At 40.6% G+C, this 26,368-nt stretch overlaps 1 protein-coding gene across 4 annotated transcripts in view; it reads right to left on the bottom strand.

Annotated features, from left to right (window-relative positions):
* Positions 1 to 746: 746 nt before the first annotated feature.
* PCOLCE2 (procollagen C-endopeptidase enhancer 2) overlaps positions 747 to 26,368 on the bottom strand; it is a 45,497-nt gene continuing 19,875 nt past the window's right edge. The window contains exons 6-10 of one of the 4 annotated variants that reach the window (XM_043522830.1): positions 9,209 to 9,360; positions 6,029 to 6,112; positions 5,740 to 5,865; positions 3,072 to 3,239; positions 747 to 1,315 (exon numbers count right to left, since the gene is read on the bottom strand). In XM_043522830.1, coding sequence (XP_043378765.1) covers positions 1,185 to 1,315; positions 3,072 to 3,239; positions 5,740 to 5,865; positions 6,029 to 6,112; positions 9,209 to 9,360 — 661 coding nt within the window. In that variant the 3' untranslated portion in view covers positions 747 to 1,184. Of the gene's footprint in view, positions 1,316 to 3,071; positions 3,240 to 3,939; positions 4,005 to 5,739; positions 5,866 to 6,028; positions 6,113 to 9,208; positions 9,361 to 26,368 lie in introns of those variants that run through there. The other 3 variants (XM_043522831.1, XM_037909646.2, XM_043522833.1) reach the window with 3 other exon arrangements.

Here is a 26,368-nt window from a genome sequence, read left to right as displayed (position 1 = left end):
ACATACAATTAGTCAGTGACAAAGTTCAGGCTTTGTGTGGTTGTAGAACGAGAAATAAAAACAGTTTGTCTGCCTTCCACAGATTGTTGTTCAGTTTCTCCATTATGTGTCAGTGAAATTTACATTCCTCCATCTACTTTAACTTGAGTTTTTATTTCAGAATAAGGATCAGACAGGATGCAATGGACAGAACTGACAGCAGTAACTGGCGTTATATCACAAGCATCTCCCTGCCAGTCAACTCCTTTCCTTTATGTATAAAGACTGATAACGTGGGAATACTGTCTAACAGAAAATGAATCACTCTCACTTTGTAGCACTTCTTTCTTCCACATCAGCCTATGGGGACAGATATACCACCATGTGCATCCCCAGTACTAAGCTGAGTGTCACTCTGAATCTTGGTCTCCCATTCTGCGAAAGAGGATAGCATACTGTTTGCAGGTGTAGTTCACTGCCCCTGGACTGGTTCCTAGCTGTACCTACGTAGGTTAACAATATCATTTGGCTTTTATTTGTGAAATACTGAAAAATAAAATAAACAATGTAGATAAAACATCACTAGATAAAAGCATTGCACTATAGTAGTTTCAGATTTTTTTAAAGCTCTAATCCAATTCCCTTTGACTTTAATGTACACGCTGTAAGTGTGGTGCCATTCTTGAATCACAAGCATGTAAATGATCAGAGATTTTCTATTTTTAGCATGCCCTACTTAATACATAGAGAATTTTTTAATACCTTGGTGTATCGTGAGGTTTTAAAATTTTTATTAAGCATAGATAATAATGCAAGAACCCATATAATAAAACAACTTTAGAAGAAAAAGCTAAGTTAAAATGAATTACTATAAATATTGCACTTATTCTTATTTTACATCTGCACATAACTCATTCCTAAAAAAATCCTTCTGAGACAAGTATAAATTAACAGCTTCAAAGGAGTCAGAATTTGGTATGCTTCAGATCAGATGGTTATGCTGCAAATCTTGCAGTTTAAAATTTGGGATCTATTCTCCTCTATATATTTATTTCATTGACAGTGCCAGTTACATGGTTATATGTAAGGGACAGTAAACTGACAAGATCTTTTTGGTTATGGTCAGTTTTATCTTCCTGATTTTTTACTGTATGAAAATTGTTCCTCACAGGGAGATGACAGAATGCAAGTAAAGAATTCACATTTTAACATCGTTTGTTTTTCAAGGTGTTCAGGATCTTTTGGTTCTTAGTCTTGAAACTCATGATAAAGTTGTTGGGCAGGACTTTACCTCTGCCATCTTCTTCTAGCTGGCCCATGATGATGTAGTTTAGACCTACAGAAAGGAAGGTGAGGTAAGACAAATCTCTTTCTAAACATAACTTGGAAAGAATAGTTATATTCTTGTGGGCTCTATTTACACAGGTAGTGCTGCATACATTGCATAAAAGGTGCATCCCCCACTTTCTGTTAAAAAGTAGGTTTTGGCTACAAATTGGGTAATCTGTCCTCTGAAAACCACTTTATGTAATTTCAGTCCTAACTCAGCTAGTTTGATTCTTAGCTAGAGAAGAATGTGTCTCATCCAGTGTAAATTTGTCTAATAAGCTCATATACTTGGACAGGTATGATTTTAAAAGCCAGTTGTCACAAGTATCCTCCAGTCCCAGGGCCACAGCGGGGGTCCAGGTGCTGGGGCTTCCCCCGCCACCCCCTGCGCTACTGTGGGGGACCAGCGTTGGGGCGCTGGGGCTTCTCCTGCCTGGCACTTCGGCTGGAGAATGGGGTTGGGCATGGTGGCTTACCTGCGCCCCGCAGCTTCTGCCAGGGATGGTTGTGGGGCACTTGGGCTTTCCCCATCCCACAGCTTCTGCCAGGGATGGGATTGGAGGGCACTGGGGGGGGAGGGGGATTTCCCTGCCCACCCAGCATTGCTGCCACAGACTGGGGTTGGGGGGCAGAGGCTTTCCCTTCCCTTCCCTGGCCGCCAGGCAGGCAGGGACTCTGGGCTTCCACCCCTGGTTGGTGGAGGCCCCTGGGCATGGACCCTGTGGCTAATCTGCCACTATGCCTGTTTAAAGGGAATCAGTTTACTCCATCAAGGACATTTTGTTATATCTCCCAGATATCCAGATTCCAGGCAGCAAAAGATAAAAGCAAAAATTAATTTCTGACTAGGATTTCTTCTTTGGTGCTGGCCATTTTGGATACATGTTGGAAATACCAGTGGCATACTGAGTGTTTTGCTTTATACTCTAGTTAAATTGTGATTTTTCCCTGTTCTGGTTCCATTTTTGGTTTCTTTGTTGCTTTTACTACAGTTTACTCAGGAGGCTGAGTTGAGGTCTGTTCTCAATTTCTTGTTACTATGAAACCTTGTCTAAGCATTTCTAATAATGATACACTTGCCATCTTGATTACATTTTATTGGATGTTGCCTTGGTTGACATGCTTGATACAGAATTTTGTTTGGTATAGCTATAGTGATGTTACTTCCCATCAGATATCAAGTGGGTGTATTACTATTAGACTGCCTGTAAGATAGTTGAGGTAGGGAGGTATTAGGTAAATTAGCACAAAACAGCTATGGAGGAGGAGAGGTCATCATGCTTTCAAATGTGCTCTTGGTTGTCGTATTGAGTACTCTTAGGTTTAACCTCTTTGCATTTACCCCCTCTAAATCACTGCATGTGAAAACAGGCTCCCAAACACCTAAATCCAAAACTGAAATCCAGCTAAGCTTTATTTGGGAACACCAAAACAAGTTCCTGTTGATTTTATTAAAATCATGATACTGAACCACTGCATCAATGAAGTTGTAAGAATTGTTTCACCTACAACACGTATCGGATTTAAAGTCTATGCCTAGGTTTTACAATCAAGTAGATGTTTATCTATGAAGTCTGTCATGTAGGTCAAGTGATTCTGAAAACAACTGTAAAAATGCATTATATAGATATTTTTTTCTTGAAATTAGTTATTCTGATACATTAGCTGACTAATTAAAATTGTTAGAAGAGCTATGAAAACGGAAGCAATGGTGAGCAAAGTTTTACAGAAACCTAAAGCAGTTATTTCTCTTGTTTACTTACCTCTCCTGATGAGAGGGCACTGCTTACAAACAACAATGATCTTGGCACTCATATTCTTGCCTGCTTGCTGGATTGCTAAATTTCCTTCCTTATATACATTTATGATTGATATTGTTGCATGTAAGCTGCCGCCCCGTGGGACTGCTGTGATAACAGTTCCAGTTATTACTAGAAGAAAGAATATATTTAGTTTTCAGTATCATGTTTATTTTTATAGTAGGTTAAATTTTTGATCTGTCAGACTTGATGGATGCCCTTTTAACTCTTGCTTATTTCCAAAGGGTAAGAAGGTAACAGAAATACGTTATCAGCCACCAAAATGAGGTTGCAACATTGCAAAAATCCCAGCACTTCGAATGGGTCACTCGTTATTGGTAAATTTTGGTGGTCATATTGAGGTCTGTCAAAAATAGAACTGTTTCCAGAAAACACCAACAACTTGGAAATCCAATTCTAAGTTTTGATACTTAAACTCTATGATGTTAGTTATTTTTTTTAAAGAAGGGACCCACCATCATATCATCTCATCTGACTTCCTGTATATCACAGGAGATAAGACTTTATTAACCTTTTATTTTTTTCTTTTTGATTTTTAAAATAGTTGGAAACTCTTACACCCATTATTATTTAATTGTCTTACACTGGGCTCCTGCATCGCCCATGTCTCCTTTTTGAGGAAGAAGGGGCACCATTAAGCTCACATGCCCAATAAAAAATATTTGACCTTTTTTCAGAGATGCTGAATGCCCACAGATCCCACTGATGTCAACGGAACTTGTGGGTATTTAGGATCTCTGAAAAACAGAAAATCAAACCTGTTTATTTTCAGACATATTTTAGAATATTTATAGTAAGAAGAACCTCCTACCTGATGATTGAATTGTGAAACTGCTAGGCTGTACAAAACACCTACACTTTTCTTTAGAAGGTGAACTGCAAAGCAAGAAAAAAGTGCCCTTTTTATTTACTCTTTAAGATACATAAAGACAACCTCTAAAGTTTAGTACATTCTTTTGGATGATTTTCCCCCTTCCTCCCCCAATAGAAATATCAGGTCTTGTCATCCCTGTTTTTGCTCGAGAGCTCTTTGGAAGACTGGAGAAATGGAGTGGGATAGTGACATGACAATAGGCTGAAAGCAGAACTGCAGTTTTCTTCAGTGTCAAAAGGCAATGGTGAATTTTAGGACCTGACTCTCATCTCACACTGGTTTTATACATATGGAACTCCACTAACTTTAGTAATTCAAAGACTGCCACTTAAATTTAAGCCTATATAATGTCACTATCCTAACTCTTGTTTTCTAATCCTCCAAAGAGTCCTCAGCAAGAAAAAGTCATGACCTAATATTCCTAATGTAAAGAAACAAGCAGAAGCAAACTTTAGGCCATAATTATGAAAGGAACAATAAATGGTACAACCATTTTTCTCCTTTGCAGTTCACCTTCGAATGAGATCTTGAATGATCTAATACATGCTGACTGAATAGTTTAAACATTGGTGTAACCAACATTTCAGATCAAACATTTGTGAAATTATATAATGTATTCTTTTAATTTAGAACTTCTTGCAGTTATATGTGATGCAGTCTCATCACAATAGGACTATAGATATTACATTAATGGAGACTAAGAAAACATACTTCTAAAGATCAGCTACCAAATATTACAGGTATACAATACATATAAAAAAAGAAATTGCTCTTATTTTCCAAGGGTGTCAAAGCCAGCAAAATTAAAAACTTCTGCATTAATTCAAACCCTAGATCACATACCCAAACATCTTATTTTAAAGAGGAACTGAAACTTCAGATTATCAAAAGCTGGGTGAAGTATTAAAAGCTGTTCACTTGCCCTATGGGATAGAAGGAAAGTGCCTTGCATTGTGTCACCCAATGGCCAAAAAAGCCTTTGACCCAGATCATGGGCTGCACAGCTCAATAAGGGGAGCAAACAACGTAGTTTAAGGCCATTTTCAGGTCCCTCTGATTGTGAGCCAATCTGCATTGAGGGCAAATTAGAGAAACCTGAAGGCTTCTCTAATTTGCACCAGCAGCCACCTCTCTATGCTGGCAGACAGGAAGGGAAGTGGCATAAGACATTACATTATGGCCCTATGCTATCTAAGGATTCACCTGTGATAGAGGATTTTTCCAGGGCCCCCAGATCTGCTGTCTTTAGGGCTGTTTTGCTATGGCAAAGTGGCACAAAGCTTCACCCAGTGTATTAGAGGAAAGCCAATTAGCAATATGATCACTGGATTAGCTCGAAAGGCTACTGTGGGCAACTTTCTTTGGCAGAGAGGATGGTGGCTACAACATGAGGTTTCAATAGCAGTAGAAGAGAGTGAGATTTAAAAAGAGGCTTCCAACAGTAATATGGGGGAATCACCTCGGAAGGTAACTAAACAAAGTCACTGACTGATAGTACTGTGCAAATACAGTAAAACATCATTTAATCACCAGTGATTTATATCTGAATAAGAAAACTATGGCTCATAGGCTTTCACAGCTTCTCCATATTTCGCCTTAGGTTATTTAAAAAAATATTTTGAACATCTACAAACTGAATTATGGAATAGTGAGTAATGCAAGTACGTACAACAAACATATCATTGTGAATAAAATATATACAGGCTGTTCCAGCAAGACAGCATGCCAGTACAGTACCTGAATCGACACTTTCATATAGCAACAGTTCACCTTCTGTGTAGTCATTTGTGTTTAGACTGAGAAAGTATGTTTGTTTCTGATACACATTCACTGTCTTTACTTCAAAACAGCTCCAGGAACGTATTGAGTCACAGATACGTAAGAGAGAGAGAGAGAGTATGATGATATGAAAACATTTCTTTGCATACTAATAGCAATTTACAACTACATTCTCTGTAATTCCTCAGAGACTAAACACATAGTCCCAAGTCAATAATTATAAAGAAATAAACTTTGTTGTTCTTACCAAAGTTACTTGAACAGTAATGGCTCTCAAGAGTCCCATTCCTTCTACATTTTTGCTGGCAAAGGGCAACTGTAGGTTTCAAAGCTTTTTTTATAGGACAAAAACGTAAATGAGTAAAATTGATATTGAGTGTATTAAAACATTCTAAATAATATTTTCAAGATTCTTTCTGGCGTTTTCAATCTGCAAAACTAGATTTGGGATTCCAAGGGATGAATTGCCTGAAGATGATTTCAATATTCGTCTTCTTCCAACTTCCTCACCCAATCTTTATTGGATCTTTTTTATTATACACATGTTGTCTTCACTTATCTGTTTCAATGGCCATGTTAACTGAACAGAATTGAAAACGCCTTGTACAATCCAGAATGCATACTATAAATATAGAGATTTCAGCTGTCCACTTGGTTTGTGAGGTTACAAAACTGCACGCAATAAACTGTCAGGGGTACAACTAAAACCTGTCTATAAGGCATGCGTTTTTTAGGAAATATTTGGTTGCGAAGTCATGAAATATGCAAGTACAGCCTTAATTAATCCCTATTGTGTCTATGCATTCAAGTATAAATGTTAAGTGGTGTGTGTGTGTGTGTGTTGGAGTAAATAGGGATGCCAAGATGGCATTAAAATGATGGCAGCTTTATTGCTGAATAGTCTTAATTTTGTGGGTTTACAATATATCACTGTTCATGTTCTTTTAATGCACAGTTTCTCTTTTTTTATTTATAGTAACAATTTGCAATAACATTTATATTTGACAATGTAATGTGATCTGAGACATGCATTCAAATTATCTCCTTGTATTCTTACCCACTGCCATGCAGTCTTAACAGTATACTTTTAAAATACCATCACTGAGACACAACGTTATAGTTATAACTAGACAGCCTCCTTCAGACACAAAAGATAATCTTGCAGTTAAAGTACTGTACTGCACTGCGAATCAGATGATATGGGTTCCATTTCCTCGCCCTGCCAATATCTTTGGATAAGTCGCTTAAACCTTCTGTGCCTCAGTTACCCATCTGTAAAACAGTACTTCCTTTCTCCCTCTTTGTTCCTTTTGTCTATTTAGAGAATATGCGTGAAATGCATATTAAAGACTGGGTGAATGCATCACAAAATATTTTGTCAACTATGACTTAGTGTGCATTCATGATAATACTTCAAGGTATACTAGTAAGTGTAGTATATCTAGTAGTACTGTACATTTTGTAAAAATAATAAAATCTGGTTGGTACTAGACCTCACCACAGCATATGAGAAGTGGGAAGATGCTTTTGTGGATGAGAAATGTTGCAATTTAGCAAAGCATGAACTGGAGAGGGTCTGGCTGTATTTAATTAAACCTTTAAGCGGTATCAATTTTATCTGTAGCTATACTGTAAAAGCAACATGATTTGACCTATACAGTGAAGTTAAAAAAAAAACACCTCATTATGCAGCATTATGTGAAACATTTAATTGATAGTCACTGACCTACTTTTAATCCTTTGAAAACTTCATGGTTTTTCAGTACTTTGCCATTATACAATAATCCTAATAATAATGGTACTGTAAATGTATATAACTAAACATGACGGTTCATGAAAGTACCTGCTAAAAGTTAAACAGTCACTAATGGTTTAACAAGTCTAATGCAGACTTGAACTATTTTGATTTGCAAGATAATAAATGCCTGTTATTACTAAGGCTTCTGATACCAACAAAACATCCACAATGTTTCTCCACATGCCATTCAGTCATTCACCAAACGTTTAAACTGTGGAAAGTTGTTTTTGGTCATACAGGTCTAAGCCATGGAGAGCAGATCACAAATAGAGAGTTCTTCCTGTTTGTCTCTTCCCAACAAGCTCTCCTTTGTGGTCAACTCTGAGTCTGCTACATACTCTGTGAGATCACTAGTGGGCTGGTTTTATTTTTAACATCAATGGTGCCACAAGGACTGGTTTAAAAAGCTTAGAACAAATTAATAAAGGTTACAAAAAAAAAAAGCTACCAAAATAGATGAATGGGCCCCTTGATGTAAACGGTGCAATATCGGACAGCTGACAAGCTTAGGGACTGGCAAATATGGGAAGTAACAACTTAAAAAAGAGAACTTTATGTTGAGGAAGAACTGCATTAATTGTTACTTGGGTTCTCGCCACTGTCATGTCAAAATTATTTTTTATAGTTCATTATTTCAATTTTTAAAATGTTTGTTTTCTCCCAAAGACTATTTTTAACAGCTTTTCATTATGTATTTTCAGCACCACATCTCTGACAACCCTTCTGAAGTCTTTATCATGACAATTTGATCTGTTTTAAGTACAAATAAACCCAAGTGCTGTAAAAACATCATAAATTATTTGTGCGTATGCTGCTGCTGTTATACGTTTAATCTCTCATATTCAGCATATGAAGATTGCAAGCGTGAAGCCCTTCAGAATCACAGCAATGAGGTGTTTTTGGTGAAGCATATGGGAAACTTCCCACTGATCTTAGACACTTTGTCTATGTTTAGGCAAGTATAAAGGGGGTGCTCTCATTTTTCAGTATTGCATATTTCTTTTACAAAACACCACCACAATCTTTTGTGCAAACCTAACCTGAAAGATAAAACATTGCTGTGATGTTGCCAGTAGGGTCTAATGAGAATTCAGTTGGCATCTGCACCATTTGTTAGATCTCACCAACTGGACAAACAGAGACAAGTATGGTCAATTTTTACGTACAAACTCATCCTGAAACGATTTAATGGTTTCCTCAGAAGTCTAAACCGAAACAATTTTCAGAAGAGTAACCAGAATTGTATTAAGCATAAATAAGAAATCAGTCTTGAATTGCACTATGTGATTACCATGGTGAAAGGTACATGTTAGCTAACTGCCAGAAAAACGAGCAAATGTGGGAAATGCTACTTCAGACTTTCTGAGCTAACATTTTTTTCACCTGTGACAGTTACAGGCACAGGAAACTCTAGATTGGAGGAGTTTTCATTAATTATGTTAAATGGATTCTAGTGACTCCCCTGGGTGCATTAATTTTCATCCACTCCCTCAACATTTTTAATATAAACAAACCACAAAACCAAGTTCTGCTTTTTCACATGTTTTTTACTACAGTTTCCCTTCATCTTTCCTTCTCCTGGAGTGAATTCTTCTTCAATATAAAATAAACAAAACCAGTACAACTTACTTGCTGTTGCAGGGGGAGTGGTCGTAGCTGGAGCTGTGGTTGTGGGTAACTTTTTGGCTCTGAATTTATAGTGACCAATAAAGCCATCAGCAGTTAAACTTAAATCAGACAAGAACTGAATGAGCAACTCGTTTCGTTCAGATATAATGGGCCTGAAACAGAAGAAAATACTTTGGTTGTATGCCTTTAAACCAGGAAGTTTTTGTAACATGCATAGTACAAAATGACTAAATACTTAGCAGTGGATCTCAAAGCAGGCAAGTATCATTATCCCCATTTTACAAACAGGGAAACTGAGTTGGGTGATCACAGAGGTGATTAAAGTTGCCCAAGGTCACCTAGCAGGCCAGTGGCACTGGCAGAAATAGAACCCAGGTCTGAGTCACAGCCCTGCGCTCTAGCCATAGTGCTCTGAAGAGCTACAGTATTATTTTCAGTAGGTGACAGTAATTTTCATTGTTATGGGAGACTCTTTCAGGAGACTCACTCAAGCAAAATTTAACTGGAAACATAAATATAAAAGCAGTTTAATATATCAGTCACTGATTGAAAGTTAGGCCTGATCCTGCAAAGATTTATGCACGTGTTACTTTATGCACATGACTAGTGCCATTCCCTTCACACTGACACTCTGCTAACAAATATTCTGAAGATAGTATCGGGGGTAGCCGTGTTAGTCTGTATCCATAAAAACAACAAGGAGTCCGGTGGCACCTTAAAGACTAACAGATTTATTTGAGCATAAGCTTTTGTGGGTAAAAACCCCACTTCTTCAGATGCATGGAGTGAAAATTACAGATGCAGACATAAATATACTGACAAATGAGGAGAAGAGAGTTACCTCACAAGTGGAGAACCAGTGTTGACAGGGCCAATTCAATCAGAGTGGATGTAGTCCACTCCCAACAACAGATGAGGAGGTGTCAATTCCAGGAGAGGCAAAGCTGCTTCTGTAATGAACCAGCCACTCCCAGTCCCTATTCTGAAGATAGGCTTCAGAGGGACTACTCTTGAGCATAATGTTAAGCATGTGTATAAGGGATACCTTAATAGGGGCCTTACACCCATGCAGTACCACTGGTTTCAAGGGGGCTGCTTAGGATGGGGAAAAGAATAAATCAAGGCTAAATGCAACTCATTTTTTGGTGGTGTTTGCTCACATTTCAGATACTCATGCTTGGATCGGAGATAAGTTCATCACCCAGCTCTTTCTGTTTTATCATACAATTAATCATAAATCCCATATTTCTAAAACTAATCTCAAAATGAGTGTTGTTAAATTCAGCTTTTACTTCACAGCAGCACCATGGAAAAAGAGCAATAATGACAAATGAAAAGGAGGGAAACTTATTTCAAAAGTCCTTGGTAACTGGCTAATATGGGAAAAAGTCTTTTTTTCAAACTCAAATGAAAAATCTACTCATTTTTGAAAGGATGGAGAAATTGAATTCAATACTGGATTCTGAAACTCCTGGAAAAATAGAATAGTAAGTAAAGGAAAAGTTCAAGTATTATTGCCTTCTATGGGTTTAGCTTTTTTTCAATAATTGGGTATATGCCTCCAAATCTCCGCACAGCCCACTGCGTTTTGTTGTGGTGTTTAAATGTAATGTATAAATTTAATACATATGATTGCAAATACCTCCATTAAATAGTTGCCATTTCATCAGTGGTGTCTGTATAGCACCTACCAGAATGGGGCCCCAATGCTGATTACCTCAGGGTACTACTGTAATTCCATCAGAGCGTCTGTGACTGTTTTTTGCTGCCACGGCATATCCTGTAGTGTACTGGGTGGCAGCAGTGCCTTCTCCTTTCCCCCCTCCTACCTTCTTTTGCACTTTTTGGAGACATTCATTTGATTTTCATTAATAATTGTTAATGTGCATTTTACATACAAAAGAAGGGTCACAAGGGAAGAGTAGGAATGGGAAACAAAATAGAAACAAAAATATTCTTGTGGGATGACGAAGATAAGAAATGGACTTGAAAAGTAAATCTTACAAAATTATTCTGCCTGCCTCCCTACCACTCACAACAAATCTGATAGATGTTTTGTTTTTTATAAGCCTTAAGTGGCCGTTCTTAATATTCCTAATTAGACCCTTAAAATAAAACCTGTGAGTATCTCCATTGCACAAGTATATGACTTCAGTTAATTGTGGGTTTAAAACACACACTAAGACATACACACACACTCACTTTCTGGTTATTTGGAATTCTGCATCTAAGAGCTGATTCTGGCGTTGCACAGAATTTGTTCTTTTGCCACAAAGTTGGCACAGAGCAGTGGAATTACAAGAACCCTGAGTATTCACTATGTAAAAGCTATGCTCTGATTGCAAAACACTAGGAGTAAAAATAACCATCTGAGGGATATTTGACCTATCTCTGCACATCACATCATCTTCTCATTTGAATTATATTAATACTGCACAGGTGATACTAGTTACTTATAATAAGATTACACTGCTGGCTAGCAGGAGAAGAATCTTTTCCATTGTATTAGCTTAACTGCCTAGGGACACTGTTGCTATTGTTTGTACTAGACTTTGCTACTTACTGGGAACACACTGTTTACAAAAAAATTATGATTACTGAAAAAGATCCTACTAAATTGCAGGTTTTCAGTATAATCTCAATTTATAGTATCAGGTTTCAGAGTAACAGCCGTGTTAGTCTGTATTCGCAAAAAGAAAAGGAGTACTTGTGGCACCTTAGAGACTAACCAATTTATTTGAGCATAAGCTTTTGTGAGCTACAGCTCACTTCATCGGATGCATACTGTGGAAAATACAGAAGATGTTCTTATACATACAAACCATGAAAAAATGGGTGTTTACCACTACAAAAGGTCTCCCCCCAACCCCACTCTCCTGCTGGCAACAGCTTATCTAAAGTGTGTGCGGGGGGGGGACCTGGATTTGTGCTGGAAATGGCCCAACTTGATTATCATACACATTGGAAGGAGAGTGATCACTTTAGATAAGCTATTACCAGCAGGAAAGTGGGGTTGGGGGGAGAGAAAACCTTTTGTAGTGGTAAACACCCATTTTTTCATGGTTTGTATGTATAAGAACATCTTTTGTATTTTCCACAGTATGCATCCGATGAAGTGAGCTGTAGCTCACGAAAGCTTATGCTCAAATAAATTGGTTAGTCTCTAAGGTGCCACAAGTACAATTTATAGTATGGTATAGTGATTTGTAAGACATAATCAGGTGCAAGGTTATAGTGGATTGCTAGAGTGCAATATAAGATAGAAAGTAAAATGTCTGCAAACACATGAGGATCCAATACTAATACTAATGTACTCCTGAAATGCATCAGTTCTGTTAGTGGTTTTACGTTATTTGTAACAATTGGTTAATGAGCTCTGCCTCATGTAATTATTGAAGGCAGCTTCAAAATGTAACCCCTCTTTCATAAAGCTAATATTTTCATTACTGTCCTTTGAGTCTATTCACTTCCTGCACCCTCACTGCTCCACAGCACCTGGCTTTTCAACAGAGGAGCAGGGGATATAGTACATTAATGTTATAAATGTGTCCATCAGAAACACCAGTATAGAGCAACCTTACAAAATTCTATTTTCCTACTGTCCAGTGTGAATAAGTTACAGTAATTCAGTTCTGCAGAGTCAATCCCGCATCCCTGAAGTCAATGGGAGAACTGCCATTGACTTCAATAGGTGCAGGATCAGCCCATCGGAGGCTCTTCGCTTTACTGAAGCACTGATGTAATTTATGCATGCACTCTAATCTCATCTTTTGACTTGTCCTAAGTTTTTAATGCATATATTCTCTCTAGCACGAGGCTTGTGTCTTACATCAGTTATTTTGCCATTTAAAATGAAGAGATGGAATACTGGAATACCTTACCTTGAACTATGTTTTAATACACAATAGATATATGGTTATGAAGAACCATCTAATTTTGGCCTTTAAGATATTATGATAAGCACCATAAAATGTACTATAAACTTGCTTATGGTAAACTCCAGAAGATATAGCATGCACTGGACTATCTTACCAAATCCGAACACTGACTTAGACTGCAACCAGCAACTTTGGAGCCTGCCTTCAAAATGCATGATGCTACTGATCAGAAGCATAAGAACATAAGAATGGCCCTCCTAGGTCAGACCAAAGGTCCATCTAGCCCAGTATCCTGTCTTCTGACAGTGGCCTGTGCCAGGTGCCCCAGAGGGAATGAAGAGACCAGGTAATCATCAAGTGATCCATCCCCTGTCGCTCATTCCCAGCTTCTGGCAAACAGAGGCTAGGGATGCCATTGATGGATCTATCCTCCATGAATTTATCTAGTTCTTTTTTGAACCCTGTTATGGTCTTGGCCTTCACAACATCCTCTGGCAAGGAGTTCCACAGGTTGACTGTGCGTTGTATGAAGAAATACTTCCTTTTATTTGTTTTAAACCTGCTGCCTATTAATTTCATTTGGTGACCCCTAGTTCTTGTGTTATGAGAAGTAGTAAACAACATTTCCTTATCTACTTTCTTTACACCAGTTATGATTTTATAGACCTCAATCATATCTCCCCTTAGCCATCTCTCTTCCAAGCTGAAAAGTCCCAGTCTTATTAATCTCCCCTCATATGGAAGCCGTTCCAAACCCCTAATCATTTTTGTTGCTCTTTTCTGAACCATTTCCAATTCCAATATATCTTTTTAGAGATGGGGCGACCACATCTGTACACAGTATTCAAGATGTGGGCGTAGCATGGATTTATATAGAGGCAACATGATATTTTCTGTCCTATTAACTATCCCTTTCTTAATTATTCCCAGCATTCTGTTTGCTTTTTTGACTGCCACTGCACACTGAGTGGATGTTTTCAGAGAAGAGGAGGTTACTCACTCTGTGCAGTAACTGACGTTCTTCGAGCTGAGTGTCCCTGCGGGTGCTCCACTTCAGGTCAAGGTGCGTCCCAGTGCCTTCGATCGGAGATTTCTACAGCAGTAGCCCTACGGGCTGCACACGTGCTGTGCCTGCCTCTCAAGCTGTCAGTGTTTGAACAGCACGTGCACAGCCCGGGCTTCTCAGTTCCTTCTCTACAACGGAGTGTGTTACGAATTCCAAAGTACAGGGGTGGAGGGCGGGTAGTGGAGCACCCACAGGGACACTCATCTCAAAGAACGTCAGTTACTGCACAGGGTGAGTAACTTCCTCTTCTTCTTCGAGTGTGGGTGCTCCACCTCAGGTGACTGAAAAGCAGTATCCCTTAGGATGGTTGGGACTTTGGATGAGGCAAGAAGGCTGTTGACAAGACAGCTCTACCCAATCTGGTGTCGGACGCTGCAGTGTGGATGAAAGCGTAGTGATTAGCAAAGGTAAGGTTCGATGCCCAGGTAGCTGCCTTGCATATGTCAGACAGTGGGACATTACGGAGAAAGGCCGTGGAGGTGGAGACAGCTCTGGTAGAGTGTGTCCTAATTGATATAGGAGGTTGTATTTGCCTGAGTTGGTAACAAAGGCGTATGCAGTCAGCAATCCATTGGGAAAGTCTCTGTGTAGAGATAGCATTTCCCTGTGGGCGCTGAGTAGTAGAGACAAAAAGTCTGGGGGTTTTCTAAACGGTTTTGTTCTATCCAGGTAAAAGGATAATGCTCTGCGAACATCAAGAGTGTGCATTGCTGTTTCAAAGGCGTTAGCGTGAGGTTTTGGGGAAAATGTTGGGAGGTGTATAGGTTCATTGAGGTGAAAGGAAGAGTGTATCTAAGGTAAGAACTTTGGATGCGTGCGGCGTGTGACCTTATCATCCGTGCTGGCTCCAGCGTTTTTGCCGCCCCAAGCAGCAAAAAAAAACAAAACAAAAAACCTTGCTGCTGAACACAGAGGCAGAGTGATGGTGCAGCTGCCGAAGAAGAGTTGCGCCCCCGCCGCCGAATTTCCGCCAAGCGAGCTGTGATGGAGCGGCCGCCGAATTCCCGCTACCACTGAGGACGGATTGCCACCCCAGAGCCCGACCTCCTTCCACCCCCTTTACATTTGCCGCCCCAGGCACCTGCTTGGTGTGCTGGTGCCTGGAGCCGGCCCTGCTTACCGTGGAAGAACGGGGTATACGGAGGGTCTGCCATAAGCGCCCCCATTTCTCCTACTCGTTTGGCAGATGTGATTGCTATGAGGAAGGGAGCAGGTAGCCATCAGTTCAAAGGGTTTAGCCATCAGGGTTTTGAGGACACGGTGTAAATCCCAAGGTGCAGCAGGCGGTTTCACGTCTGAGTATAACGTCTGGATACCCTTCAGGAACCTTTTGGTGATTGGATGGGCAAAGACCGTAACATTGTCAATCTTATGGTGGAAGGCGATGATTGCCATGAGGTGGAGCTCGAGTGAGCTCGTAGAAAGGCCAGATGTTTTAAGGTGTAACAGGTAATCCAGTATCAGTGGGAGTGAAGCAGAAACTGGAGAGGTCTGTTTGTCAGCGCACCAAGATGTGAACCATTTCCATTTATGCAGCTAGGTAGTGCACATGTTGTATGTTCTGCTGTGTAGCAAGACAGAGTGCACTTGGTCCGAACATGTTAACTCCACATTAGAGAACCATTGATCAGCCAAGTCCTCAGGTGGAGACGTACGTCGGGGTAAAATAGTTGTCCTCAGCATTGTGATAGGAGGTTGCTGAGTGGGGGAAAGGGAATGGGTGGTTTGACCGACATGCGCAGGAGGAAGGGGTACCACGGTTGTCTGGGCCACACTCAGGCTATGAGAATGATGTTGGCTCTGTCTGTTCGTATCTTCTGAATTACGCTGTGCAATAGAGGCATTGGCGGTAACGCATACATAAGAGTTTCAGACAATGGGAGCATAAAGGCGTCTCCCCGTGAGTGTTTCCCCAGGTCTGTTCTGGAGCAGAATGTCGGGCATTTTTTGTTTGTTGCTGTGGCAAATACATCCAGTTGGGGATAACCCCAGGTCTGGGAAATGTTGGAAAGAATGGTGTCGTTGAGTTCCCACTCATGCTGTATGGGGAACTATCAGCTGAGCTAGTCTGCGGTGGTATTCTGAGAACCTGGCAGGTATGAGGCGGAAATATGGATATTGTGTTGAAGGCATCAGTTCCAAAGTTTTACCACCTCTGTGAGACTGGGCTCCCCCCTGTCTGTTGACATAAAACATGCATGCGATGTTGTCGGTCATGATTCAAATTCGGTGGTTTTGGATGATGGGAGGAAATGGAGGCAGGCATTGTGTACGGCCCGGAGCTTTAGCAAATTTATGTGAAGCTTGGTTTCCGAAGCGGCCCAGAGACCCTGAGTGGTGAGGTGGCCGATGTGTGCTCCCTGAGGAATGCATCTGTGGGGATGGTAATTGAAGGGGGATCTTGTCAGAAGTGAATCCTGGTGCAGAGGTTGATGGGAGAGGTCCACCACAGAAGCGAGTCCTTGACTTTCTGGGGCATAGTTAGTAACTTGTTTAGCCTGTGCTTGTTTGGTTTGTATACCATGGCTAGCCAATCCTGAAGGCATTGCATGTACAGGCAAGCATTTGCGACAACAAATGTGTAAGTAGCCATATGTCCTAAGAACTGTAGGGAGTCTCAGACTGTAGTCTGTGGGCTGGCACGTATCTGGGTAATAAGGTTGCCCAATGTGTGGAATCTGTCCTGGGGGAGAGATGCAAGACCGATGGTGGAATTGAGGTGGGCACCGATGAAGTTGATTTGTTGGGTAGGTTTTGCTTATTTGCAGTCCCAAAGTGCGGAAGCAGTGAAGGGTTGCAAGAGTTGCGTGGTTCACTTCTAACTGAGTGGGAGACTTGAGGAGACAATCGTCCAGGTAAGGAAATATGAGGATTCCTTTTTTCCTGAGATATGCTATTACAACTGCTAGCACCTTGGAGAAGACACATGGTGTGGTGGAGAGGCCAAATGGGAGGACTCTATATTGGTAGTGTTGCGCTCCCAAAGCAAACCTGAGGAAACGTCGATGGGCAGAGTAGATAGAGACATGGAAATATGCGTCTTGGAGGTCGAGGGTTGAAAACCAATCTCTTGCTCCAGCGTCGGAATTATCATTGGGAGAGTAACCATCCGGAATTTCTGTTTCTTGACGAACTTGTTCCAACGTCGAAGATTGAGGATAGGGTGCCAACCGCCGTTTTTCTTTTCCATCAAGAAGTAGTGGGAGTAAAACCCTTTCCCTCTGAGTTGAGGAAGTACCTCCTCTATTGTTCCGAGATGTATGAGGTGTTGTACCTCCTGACAGAGCAACTGTTCATGAGAGGGGTCCCTGAAGAGGGACAGGGTCGGAGGGTGGGGGGGAGGTAAGGAGAGGAAGGGGATGGCATAACCCAATCTGATAATTTCCAGGACCCATCTGTCCATAGTGATGGTTTTCCAGTCGGCCAGGAACAGACACAAACGGTGTCCAAAGAAATGGTTGGTTGGAGTTGGCGGGGAGAGGGTGCAAGGTTTTCTATACTCTCGACCAAGACTTCAAATTTGTTTATTTGGGTTAGGAGGGTAGGTCACTATTGTTTGCGGAGAGCAACGTCGTTGGTTCCTGGGCCTATGTCATTGTTGTTGTTGCATATCATCTTGTCTTAAAGGTGTATGTTGCACAAAGGTATGGTAACGCGGTCGTTGGTATGGCTGATATCTATATTGTCTCTTCTTTGAGGCAGGTGTTTGGATGCCTAAGGATTGGAGTGTGGCACATGAGTCCTTCATGGAGTGAAGGACCTCACTGGTCATAGAGGCGAAGAGCTTGTCTCCATCGAAGGGGAAATCTTCAACCATATTCTGTATCTCCTTCAGAAAGGAGGAAGAAGCAAACCATGAGGCCTGCTGCATGACGACGGCCGTGGCTGTGGATCTGGCCACTGTGTCTGCAGCATTGAGGGTGGCTTGAAGAGCTGTGCAGGAGATCAATTGGCCCTCAGACACCACTGATTTAAATTGTTGTAGTTTATCCTCCGACACATCCTCAATAAATTGCATTACCTTAGCACCATTTTTGTGGTCATATTTTGCTAAGAGCGCTGGATAGTTCGCTACTTTAAATTGCAAAGTGGAAGAAGAACACACTTTGTGGCCGAAGGAGTCCAGTCTCTTGTTATCTTTGTCCGATGGAGTGGACCAGAAGCGTTGGTATTTGTTTTTCTGATTGGCCGCATTGACCACTAGCAAATTAGGTGAGGGGTGCGTAAATAGAAACTCAGAACCCTTAGATGGGACAAAATATTTGCGGTCCAGTCTCTTGCTAATGGGTGTTATTGTGGCTGGGGTCTGCCACATAGTTTTAGCAGGTTCCATAATGGCCCCATTAATTGGTAGGGCTATTTTGGAGGAGGTCATAACTTGCAGGATGTCGGTAAGCTCGTGCTGTGTTTCAGGTACCTCCTCCAGGGTAATCTTGAGCTCTTCTGCTACTCTCTGAAACAATTCTTGAAAGCGAGCGAGCTCATCAGTAATGGGAGGTGGTGGGGGTATCATGGCATCTTGTGGTGTTATCGCTGTAGAGGAGGTGTGCGGGACAGTGTCCTCTGTAGGGGTGGCAGCCACTTCAGGTCTTACTTGGATTTCAGTGTAAGCCGGCAGTGGGGAGGGTCTGACAGCTTTCCTCCAGGAACACCTGAGTGTGGTGTGGTATAGGTCCATGGATCCCAGTGTGGTCATTGCCCCGGCGTGGGGGGACATAGGTGGTCCCATCCAGGGATTGTTGTACCAGTGTGGATAGCCATGAGGATATGGAGATCGTGCTGTAATGCATCTCCCAATTGTAGGTAACTGAATCTGGGGAGAGTATTGAGAGGAAAACATCTGGGCATCATCTTCCTCTTCCTCCTCCTCCTCTCCCACACTTCATTGGAGGGGCTTGAAGTGGTAGGGGAGTACTGAAGGTAGGGTGCTAAAGGTCTCTGTGAGAGACTGGTGCCGAGAAGAGGAGAGTCAGGAGCATGGGACACCCTTAATTCCTCTGGCTGTAAAAACTGCGGTGGAGCTGACTGAACAGGAGTTGATGCCGGTGTAGCTGATGGAGGCAGAGTCTGCTGGGACATCTGCTGATGCACCGAAGGGTGTCCCGGGGGTGCAAGCTGGCTCCGTACAGTAGGTGCCCCTGAGGCAGGCACTGCAAAGGAGGCTGGAGGCTCGCTGCCGAGAGCGGCAGCTGCAAAAGCGGCACCACAAGATCAAAGGACGGTGCCGCAGCCACCTCTTGTATTCTCAGCACCGCAGCAGCTCTTGGCACCGTACTGACAGAGGTGGGCATAGAAGAGCTGAAAGAGGTGGGCAACTGAAATCCCTGAGCCTTGGCACCATGTAGTGAGGCAGCCGACTCACTGTCGGTGCCTGAGGTGCCTGCCACGTGAAAGGTACTGAGCCATGGAGCGGGAATTACCAGAGACAGGAGAGCTGCTTTTAACTTTTTCCCTGAGGAACAGCTCCTGAGGGGGAGGAAGCTGGCCATTTTTTTGCCTTTGCTTTGCCTCTGGAGGGTGTCACAGAGGTTTGCTGGCCAGGGTCAGATGCAGGTCTGAGACAGTTTTCCAGGAGCAGCATTTTAAGTCTGAGCTCCCTGTCCTTGCGGGTCCACGCTTTCAATTTGGTACAGTGGACTCATTTTGGAGTACATGAGACTCCCCCAAACAGTGTACACACTGTGAATGCCCGTCCAAGATGGGGATGGCATCATTACAGGAGGCGCATCTCGTGAAGCCTGGGCATGTCCGTAACCGTGGAGGTTTTTTTTTTTTTTTTTTAAAGTGTAACAGTTAATGTAACTTATCTAAATAGTAACTCTAATGACTAAAAACTATCTAACTAAACTGAGAAACAAACTAACTAGCTAATCTCAAAGAGCACTGCTGAACTCCGTCTCTTGCCGGGGACAGTAAAGAAGGAACTGAGGAGCCTGGGCTGTGCATCCACTGTTCAAACACTGACAGCTCGAGAGGTAGGCACAGTGCGGGTACAGCCCGCAGGGGTACTGCTGTAGAAATCTCCAATCAAAGGTGCTGGGACGCACCTTGACCTGAAGTGGAGCACCCATAGGGACATCTCTCGAAGAACAACTATCCACAATGACTCCAAGATCTCTTTCTTGAGTGGTAACAGCTAATTTAGACCCCCATCATTTTATATGTATAGTTGGGATTATGCTTTCCAATGAGCATTACTTTGCATTTATCAACATTAAATTTAATCTTCCATTTTGTTGCCCAGTCACACAGTTTTGAGAGATCCTTTTGTAGCTCTTCGCAGTCTGCCTGGGTCTTAACTATCTTTAGTAATTTTGTATCATCTGCACATTTTGCCACCCCACTGTTTACCAGATCATTTCTGAATATGTTGAATAGGACTGGTCCCTGGGGGGCACCATTACATACCTCTCTCCATTCTTCAAACTGACTATGTATACCTACCCTTTGTTTCCTATCTTTTAACCAGTTACCAATCCATGAGAGAACCTTCCCTCTTATCCTGTGGCAGCTGATCTCAGTATACATAAAAACTAGGGCTGTCAATTAATCACAGTTAACTCACACGATTAACTCAAAAAAATTTATCTCAATTTAAAAAATGTATTGTGATTAATCACACTTATAACAATAGAATACCAATTGAAATTTTTAAAATATTTTGGATGTTTTTCTACATTTTTAATATTGGTTTCAATTATGACACAGAATACAAAGTGCATAGTGCTCACTTTATATTATTATTTTTTATTACAAATATATGCACTGTAAAAATGAAACAAAAGAAATAGTATTTTTCAGTTCATCTCATACAAGTACTGAAGTGCAATCTCTTTATCGTGAAAGTGTAACTTACAAATGCAGATTTTTTTGGTTACATAACTGCACTCAAAAACTAAACAGTGTAAAACCTTAAAACCCACTCAGTCCTACTTCTTATTCTCCCAATCGCTAAGACAAACAAGTTTGTTTACATTGATGGGAGATACTGCTGCCTGCTTCTTGTTTACACTGTAACCTGAAAGTGAAAACAGGTGTTTGCATGGCACTTCTGTAGCTGGTGTTGCAAGGTATTTACATGCCAGATATGCTAAATATTCATATGCCCCTTCCATGCTTCGGCCACCAATCCAGAGGACATGCTTCCATGCTGATGATGCTCATCACAAAAATAATGCATCAATTAAATCTGTAACTATACTTCTTGAGAGAATTGTATGTCTCCTGCTCTGTTTTACTCGCATTCTGCATATATTTAATCTTATAGCGGTCTAGGATGATGACCCAGCACATGTTAATTTTAAGAACACTTTCACAGCAGATTTGACAAAATGCAAAGATGGTACCGATGTGAGATTTCTAAAAATAGCTACAGCACTCGACCCAAGGTTTAAGAATCTGAAGTGCTGTCCAAAATCTGAGATGGATGAGGTATGGAGCATGCTTTTAGAAGTCTTAAAAGAGCAACTCTCTGATTCGGAAACTACAGAACTCAAACCACCAAAAAAGAAAAATCAACCTTCTGCTGGTGGCATCTGACTCAGATGATGAAAATGAACATGCATCAGTCCGCACTGCTTTGGATTGTTATCGAGCAGAACCCATCATCATCATGGACGCATGTCCTCTGGAATGGTGGTTGAAGCATGAAGGGACATATGAATATTTAGCGCATCTGGCACGTAAATATCTTGCAACACCAGCTACAACAGTGCCATGTGAATGCCTTGTGACGGAGTACTCCATATGATGTTATGAAAATATGCTAATAAGTGTCAATATAATGTAACTGGAATATGCTTCATGCAAAAGGTCTCTTGTAAGGTATCGTTACAAAGTTCATAATCTATTGAGTGTGTTCATCCTATCTGTATAAATGTATCATTCTTGTATCTGAAACTAGAAATATGAAAACTAACTCTGAGGTCCTATTGTAATTATGCAAAGTGTGGGCTATTAATGGTTGCTTGGAATCTTGTTGGCTCCCATTAACCAGGACAATTAGTTGTAAATGGCTCTGTTTACTTGTGAGTCTTCCTGTATACCTGTGTGCTGGCAAGTGGGTAATGAAGTCTTACAGTGACATGTGATCATGTCACCTGAACTGGAATCCACCTTTAAACTGGTGCTGTTCCATTTAGAAGGAGGGGTGGATACCCAGAGAGGGACAAAGGATTCCCGCCTTGTGCAAAAGATATATAAGGGGGTGAAGCAAAACTGAGGGGCCTGCAGTCATGAAAAATCCCCTAGCTACCATCTGAGCTGGAACAAGGACTGTACCAGGGGAAAGGATTGGGCCCAGATAGGAAGGCATCCAGTCTGTGAAAGAAGCTTATTGAAACATCTCTGAGGGTGAGATTTTATCTGTATTCAGTTTTCTTACTGTATTAGGCTTAGACTTGCATGTTTTATTTTATTTTGCTTGGTAATTCACTTTGTTCTGTCTGTTATTACTTGGAACCTCTTAAGTCGTTCTTTTTGTATTTAATAAAATCACTTTTTACTTATTAATTAACCCAGAGTATGTATTAATAACTGGGGCGACAAACAACTGTGCATATCTCTCTATCAGTGTTATAGAGGGCGAACAATTTATGAGTTTACCCTTTATAAGCTTTATATAAAATGGATTTATTTGGGGTTTGGACCCCATTGGGAGCTGGGTATCTGAGTGCTGGAGAGACAGGAGCACTTCTTAAGCTGTTTTCAGTTAAGCCTGCAGCTTGTGGGGGACGTGGTTCAGAGTTGGATCTGTGTTTGCAGCAGGCAAGCATGTCTGGCTCAAACAAGGCAAGATACTGAAGTCCCAAGCTGGCAGGGAAAAGGGGCTCAGAGGTAGTCTAGGCACATCAGGTGGCAGTCCCAAAGGGGTTTCTGTGATCCAACCTGTCACACGCCTGTTCTTACTTTCAGGTGACATTGTAAACAAGAAGCAGGCAGCATTATCTCCTATAAATTGTAACCAACTTTGTTCATCTGAGTGACTGGCTGACCAAGAGGTAGGACTGAGTGGACTTGTAGGCTCTAAAGTTTTACATTGTTTTATTTTTGAATGCAGTATTTTTTGGAAATCATTCTACATTTGTAAGTTCAACTTTCATGATAAAGAGATTGCACTACAGTACTTGTTTGAGGTGAATTGAAAAATACAATTTTTTTGGTTTTTACAGTGCAAATATTTACAATAAAAAATAAATATAAAGTGAGCACTGTGCACTTTGTATTCTGTGTTGTAATTGAAATTAATATATTTGAAAATGTAGTAAACATCCAAAAATATTTAAAATAAATGGTATTCTATTGTTTAACAGCATGATTAATCGTGGTTAATTTTTTTAATTGCTTGACAGCCCTAATAAGAACATGTCTAAACAAGCATTTGTTGAATCCATCATGGACCAGACTGCCTCTTGTCTGGGGTTAGGCCCACTTATTTAAGAAAATGCTTCACCATCAGAAAACCAACACATTCCATTTATTAGAAAACTCGCCTTTATATGGGGATACTTTTCCTGAAACATTTTGCACTTTTATAGCACTAGTCACTAAGGACCCTCAAAGCACCTACAAATATTAATGGAAACTCACACTGCCCTGTAAGGTAGATACTGTGCCACTTTATAGATAGATAGATAAAAAGAGTAATGAAGGGTTAAGAGGAGGACTATATTAATTTTCACTGAGGTGAACAGGTGTTGGATCAGGCCCCAGGTAATGAGGTCAAGGACACAGCAATGACTGAGGCACAAATACAAAGCAAGATTATTAACCCTCAGTCCCCTGCTCTAATTGCTACCAAGTTCTTCACATTTATTTATAGCATAAAAACATTGTCACTGAGCTATTGCAAAGCAACAATACGTTTTTGTCTTCATGTAAAGTTATAAGATGTAACTTGCAGGTACAGAGCAGTATCATTATGAATACCAGGGAAACTTTCTGCTGCCCAACTATAGCCAAACCTGATCCCTTTGCACCACCTGAGCAACATGAAGGGTTTGGATATTAATGGAGAACCTGGCCCAGCATGTGCAAAGCTCTTTGTTAACAACATCAGACACTTTTTATAGTACTACTGTTTTTAGTTATGCTACAATGATGGACCTTTGACCATATGGCTGAAAAATGTCTTTATTCTCAGAAAGTTGTAAATTAAAGCCCCAAACGCTAGACCTGAAGCCAATCATAGCGGTTGGAGAAAAATGAAGTTAACCGAATATGCAGGATGAAATCCTAGCTCCATTGAAATCAATGACAAAATTCCCAATCATTTCAACAGGGCCAGGATTTCACCATTAATTCCTGGTACTGCCAGGCAACTAAGGAATTGTAACTACAGTAACTGACAGAAGACATCTGTAGCCCACAAAAGCTTATGCTCAAATAAATTTGTTAGTCTCTAAGGTGCCACAAGTACTCCTGTTCTTTTTGTGGATACAGACTAACACGGCTGCTACTCTGAAACCTATCTTAACTCTGGAATTTTAGACATACGGGTCACTCATATATGTGGCTGCTGCCTGGGGAAGTGAAAAATGGAGAAAAAGATTAGAAGAGACTTCCTTTTCACTGATCCCTGAGACTGACAGACCTGTACTTCTAAGGAAATTTGATTTTGTTAAATTTGTCTTTTTTATTATTCTAACTCCAAAACATTACATGTGGGGGAAATAACATCCAACTGTTCTGTTTTCTGGAATTATTACAAATAATTAAATTTTAAATTTAGAAGAGTCATTTTCAAAATAAGTTTAATGAATAGTGGTTACTAACTGAGCTTTATTGAAGGACAATTCACAAACAAAACTGTGTTTTTGTACAGAACCACAGAAAGCCAATTCTCTTGAAGGTATAATGTAAATAATCATAAAGGACAATTTGTCTCAGTCCATCAAACTTGTCATTTGGAAGAGTCATTCTGTAAGGAAATATTTCCTCTTGGCAACTCAACTAGTGATCATTCTCAGGCATAAAACTCCCTTCAAATAATATAGACTTGTGATTTTTTTTAAAGCTTGTATTTCTTGAAACAAAATGCTACATGGCATCTCCTGAAGTAGTTCAGCATCAAGAAGCCATACTATAGCTGAAGCGATACACTTAAATTACTAACCTCACTTAGAAACTTTACACATTTTCTAGAATAATTAAGACTTACTACTGCCAGCTTTGCAGACCTGATTATATAATTACAGTGCCATTGGTTGGCTTTTTTTCAGGCTGAGTGCACTTAACTCTAGACAGCTCCTCATTAGAGCTGTATTTTTAGAGGCTTTTCTCAGGGAGCCATGATAGTTATGCAGTAAAGAATTTTTCACAGTCTTTCTGGGTTTTAGTCCTGGCAGTAATATAACTACATATGAGACTTATAGTAAGTATGAAATATGTATGCATGTTAATATCACAGAGCAGAAGAAAATCAAGCATGCATCACACTTTGACAATAAATGAATGTTGAGTTAGAAAATGTTTTTCAATGTAAATGGCAAAACTTAGAATCCATAAACATCAGCCCCTTGCTGAGGTATATCAACTAATGAATGCCGTGAGGAAACAAAAATCATTAACAATTACTGTCACACTTCAAAATAGACCATGCTCTAACCCTCAAGTTGTCCCAAATGCTTATAGACAATATTCTTCTATCATATTCATTTGACTAGCAAGCTGGAAGAGTTCTGGTAGTTTAAGGATCAATAAACTCAGGCAACTCATTTGTGAGTTCATCTAAAAGTATTTGAATTCAATACGTAAATTAATTGGAGCATTCTGTCTTTTTATTTCAGTGACTCATGTTTTTCGGGTTCATCCTAAGCCATGGAATTGTGCCACTGATGTCTGAGCCCTCTGATGTTAACATGCACAGCTGCTTTAGCAGTATGCCAGCACAACTGCAGATAGTGCTATAGAACGTAGCACTTTCACGGACACAAGGCCTAACAGAAAAGGAGTACTTGTGGCATCTTAGAGACTAACCAATTAGTCTCTAAGGTGCCACAAGTACTCCTTTTCTTTTTGCGAATACAGACTAACACGGCTGCTACTCTGAAACCTGTCACAAGGCCTAATGCAGAGAATAAGCACTAACTGAAGGGAAGGTGAGCAGTGGTCCAGGGGGCAGCAGAGGAGCCAGAGAATGGGACAAGTATGAAGAGAAAATGACCAAAATGTTAATAGTGTTATAGTGAATACAGAATTAGGTAGCAGCTACTGAAA

Source organism: Chelonia mydas, chromosome 9, assembly GCF_015237465.2.
Source record: "Chelonia mydas isolate rCheMyd1 chromosome 9, rCheMyd1.pri.v2, whole genome shotgun sequence".
Classification (NCBI taxonomy): Eukaryota; Metazoa; Chordata; order Testudines; family Cheloniidae; genus Chelonia; species Chelonia mydas.
The sequence above is the reverse complement of the archived record's forward strand: the minus strand, read 5'-3'. Positions and strand labels throughout refer to the sequence as shown.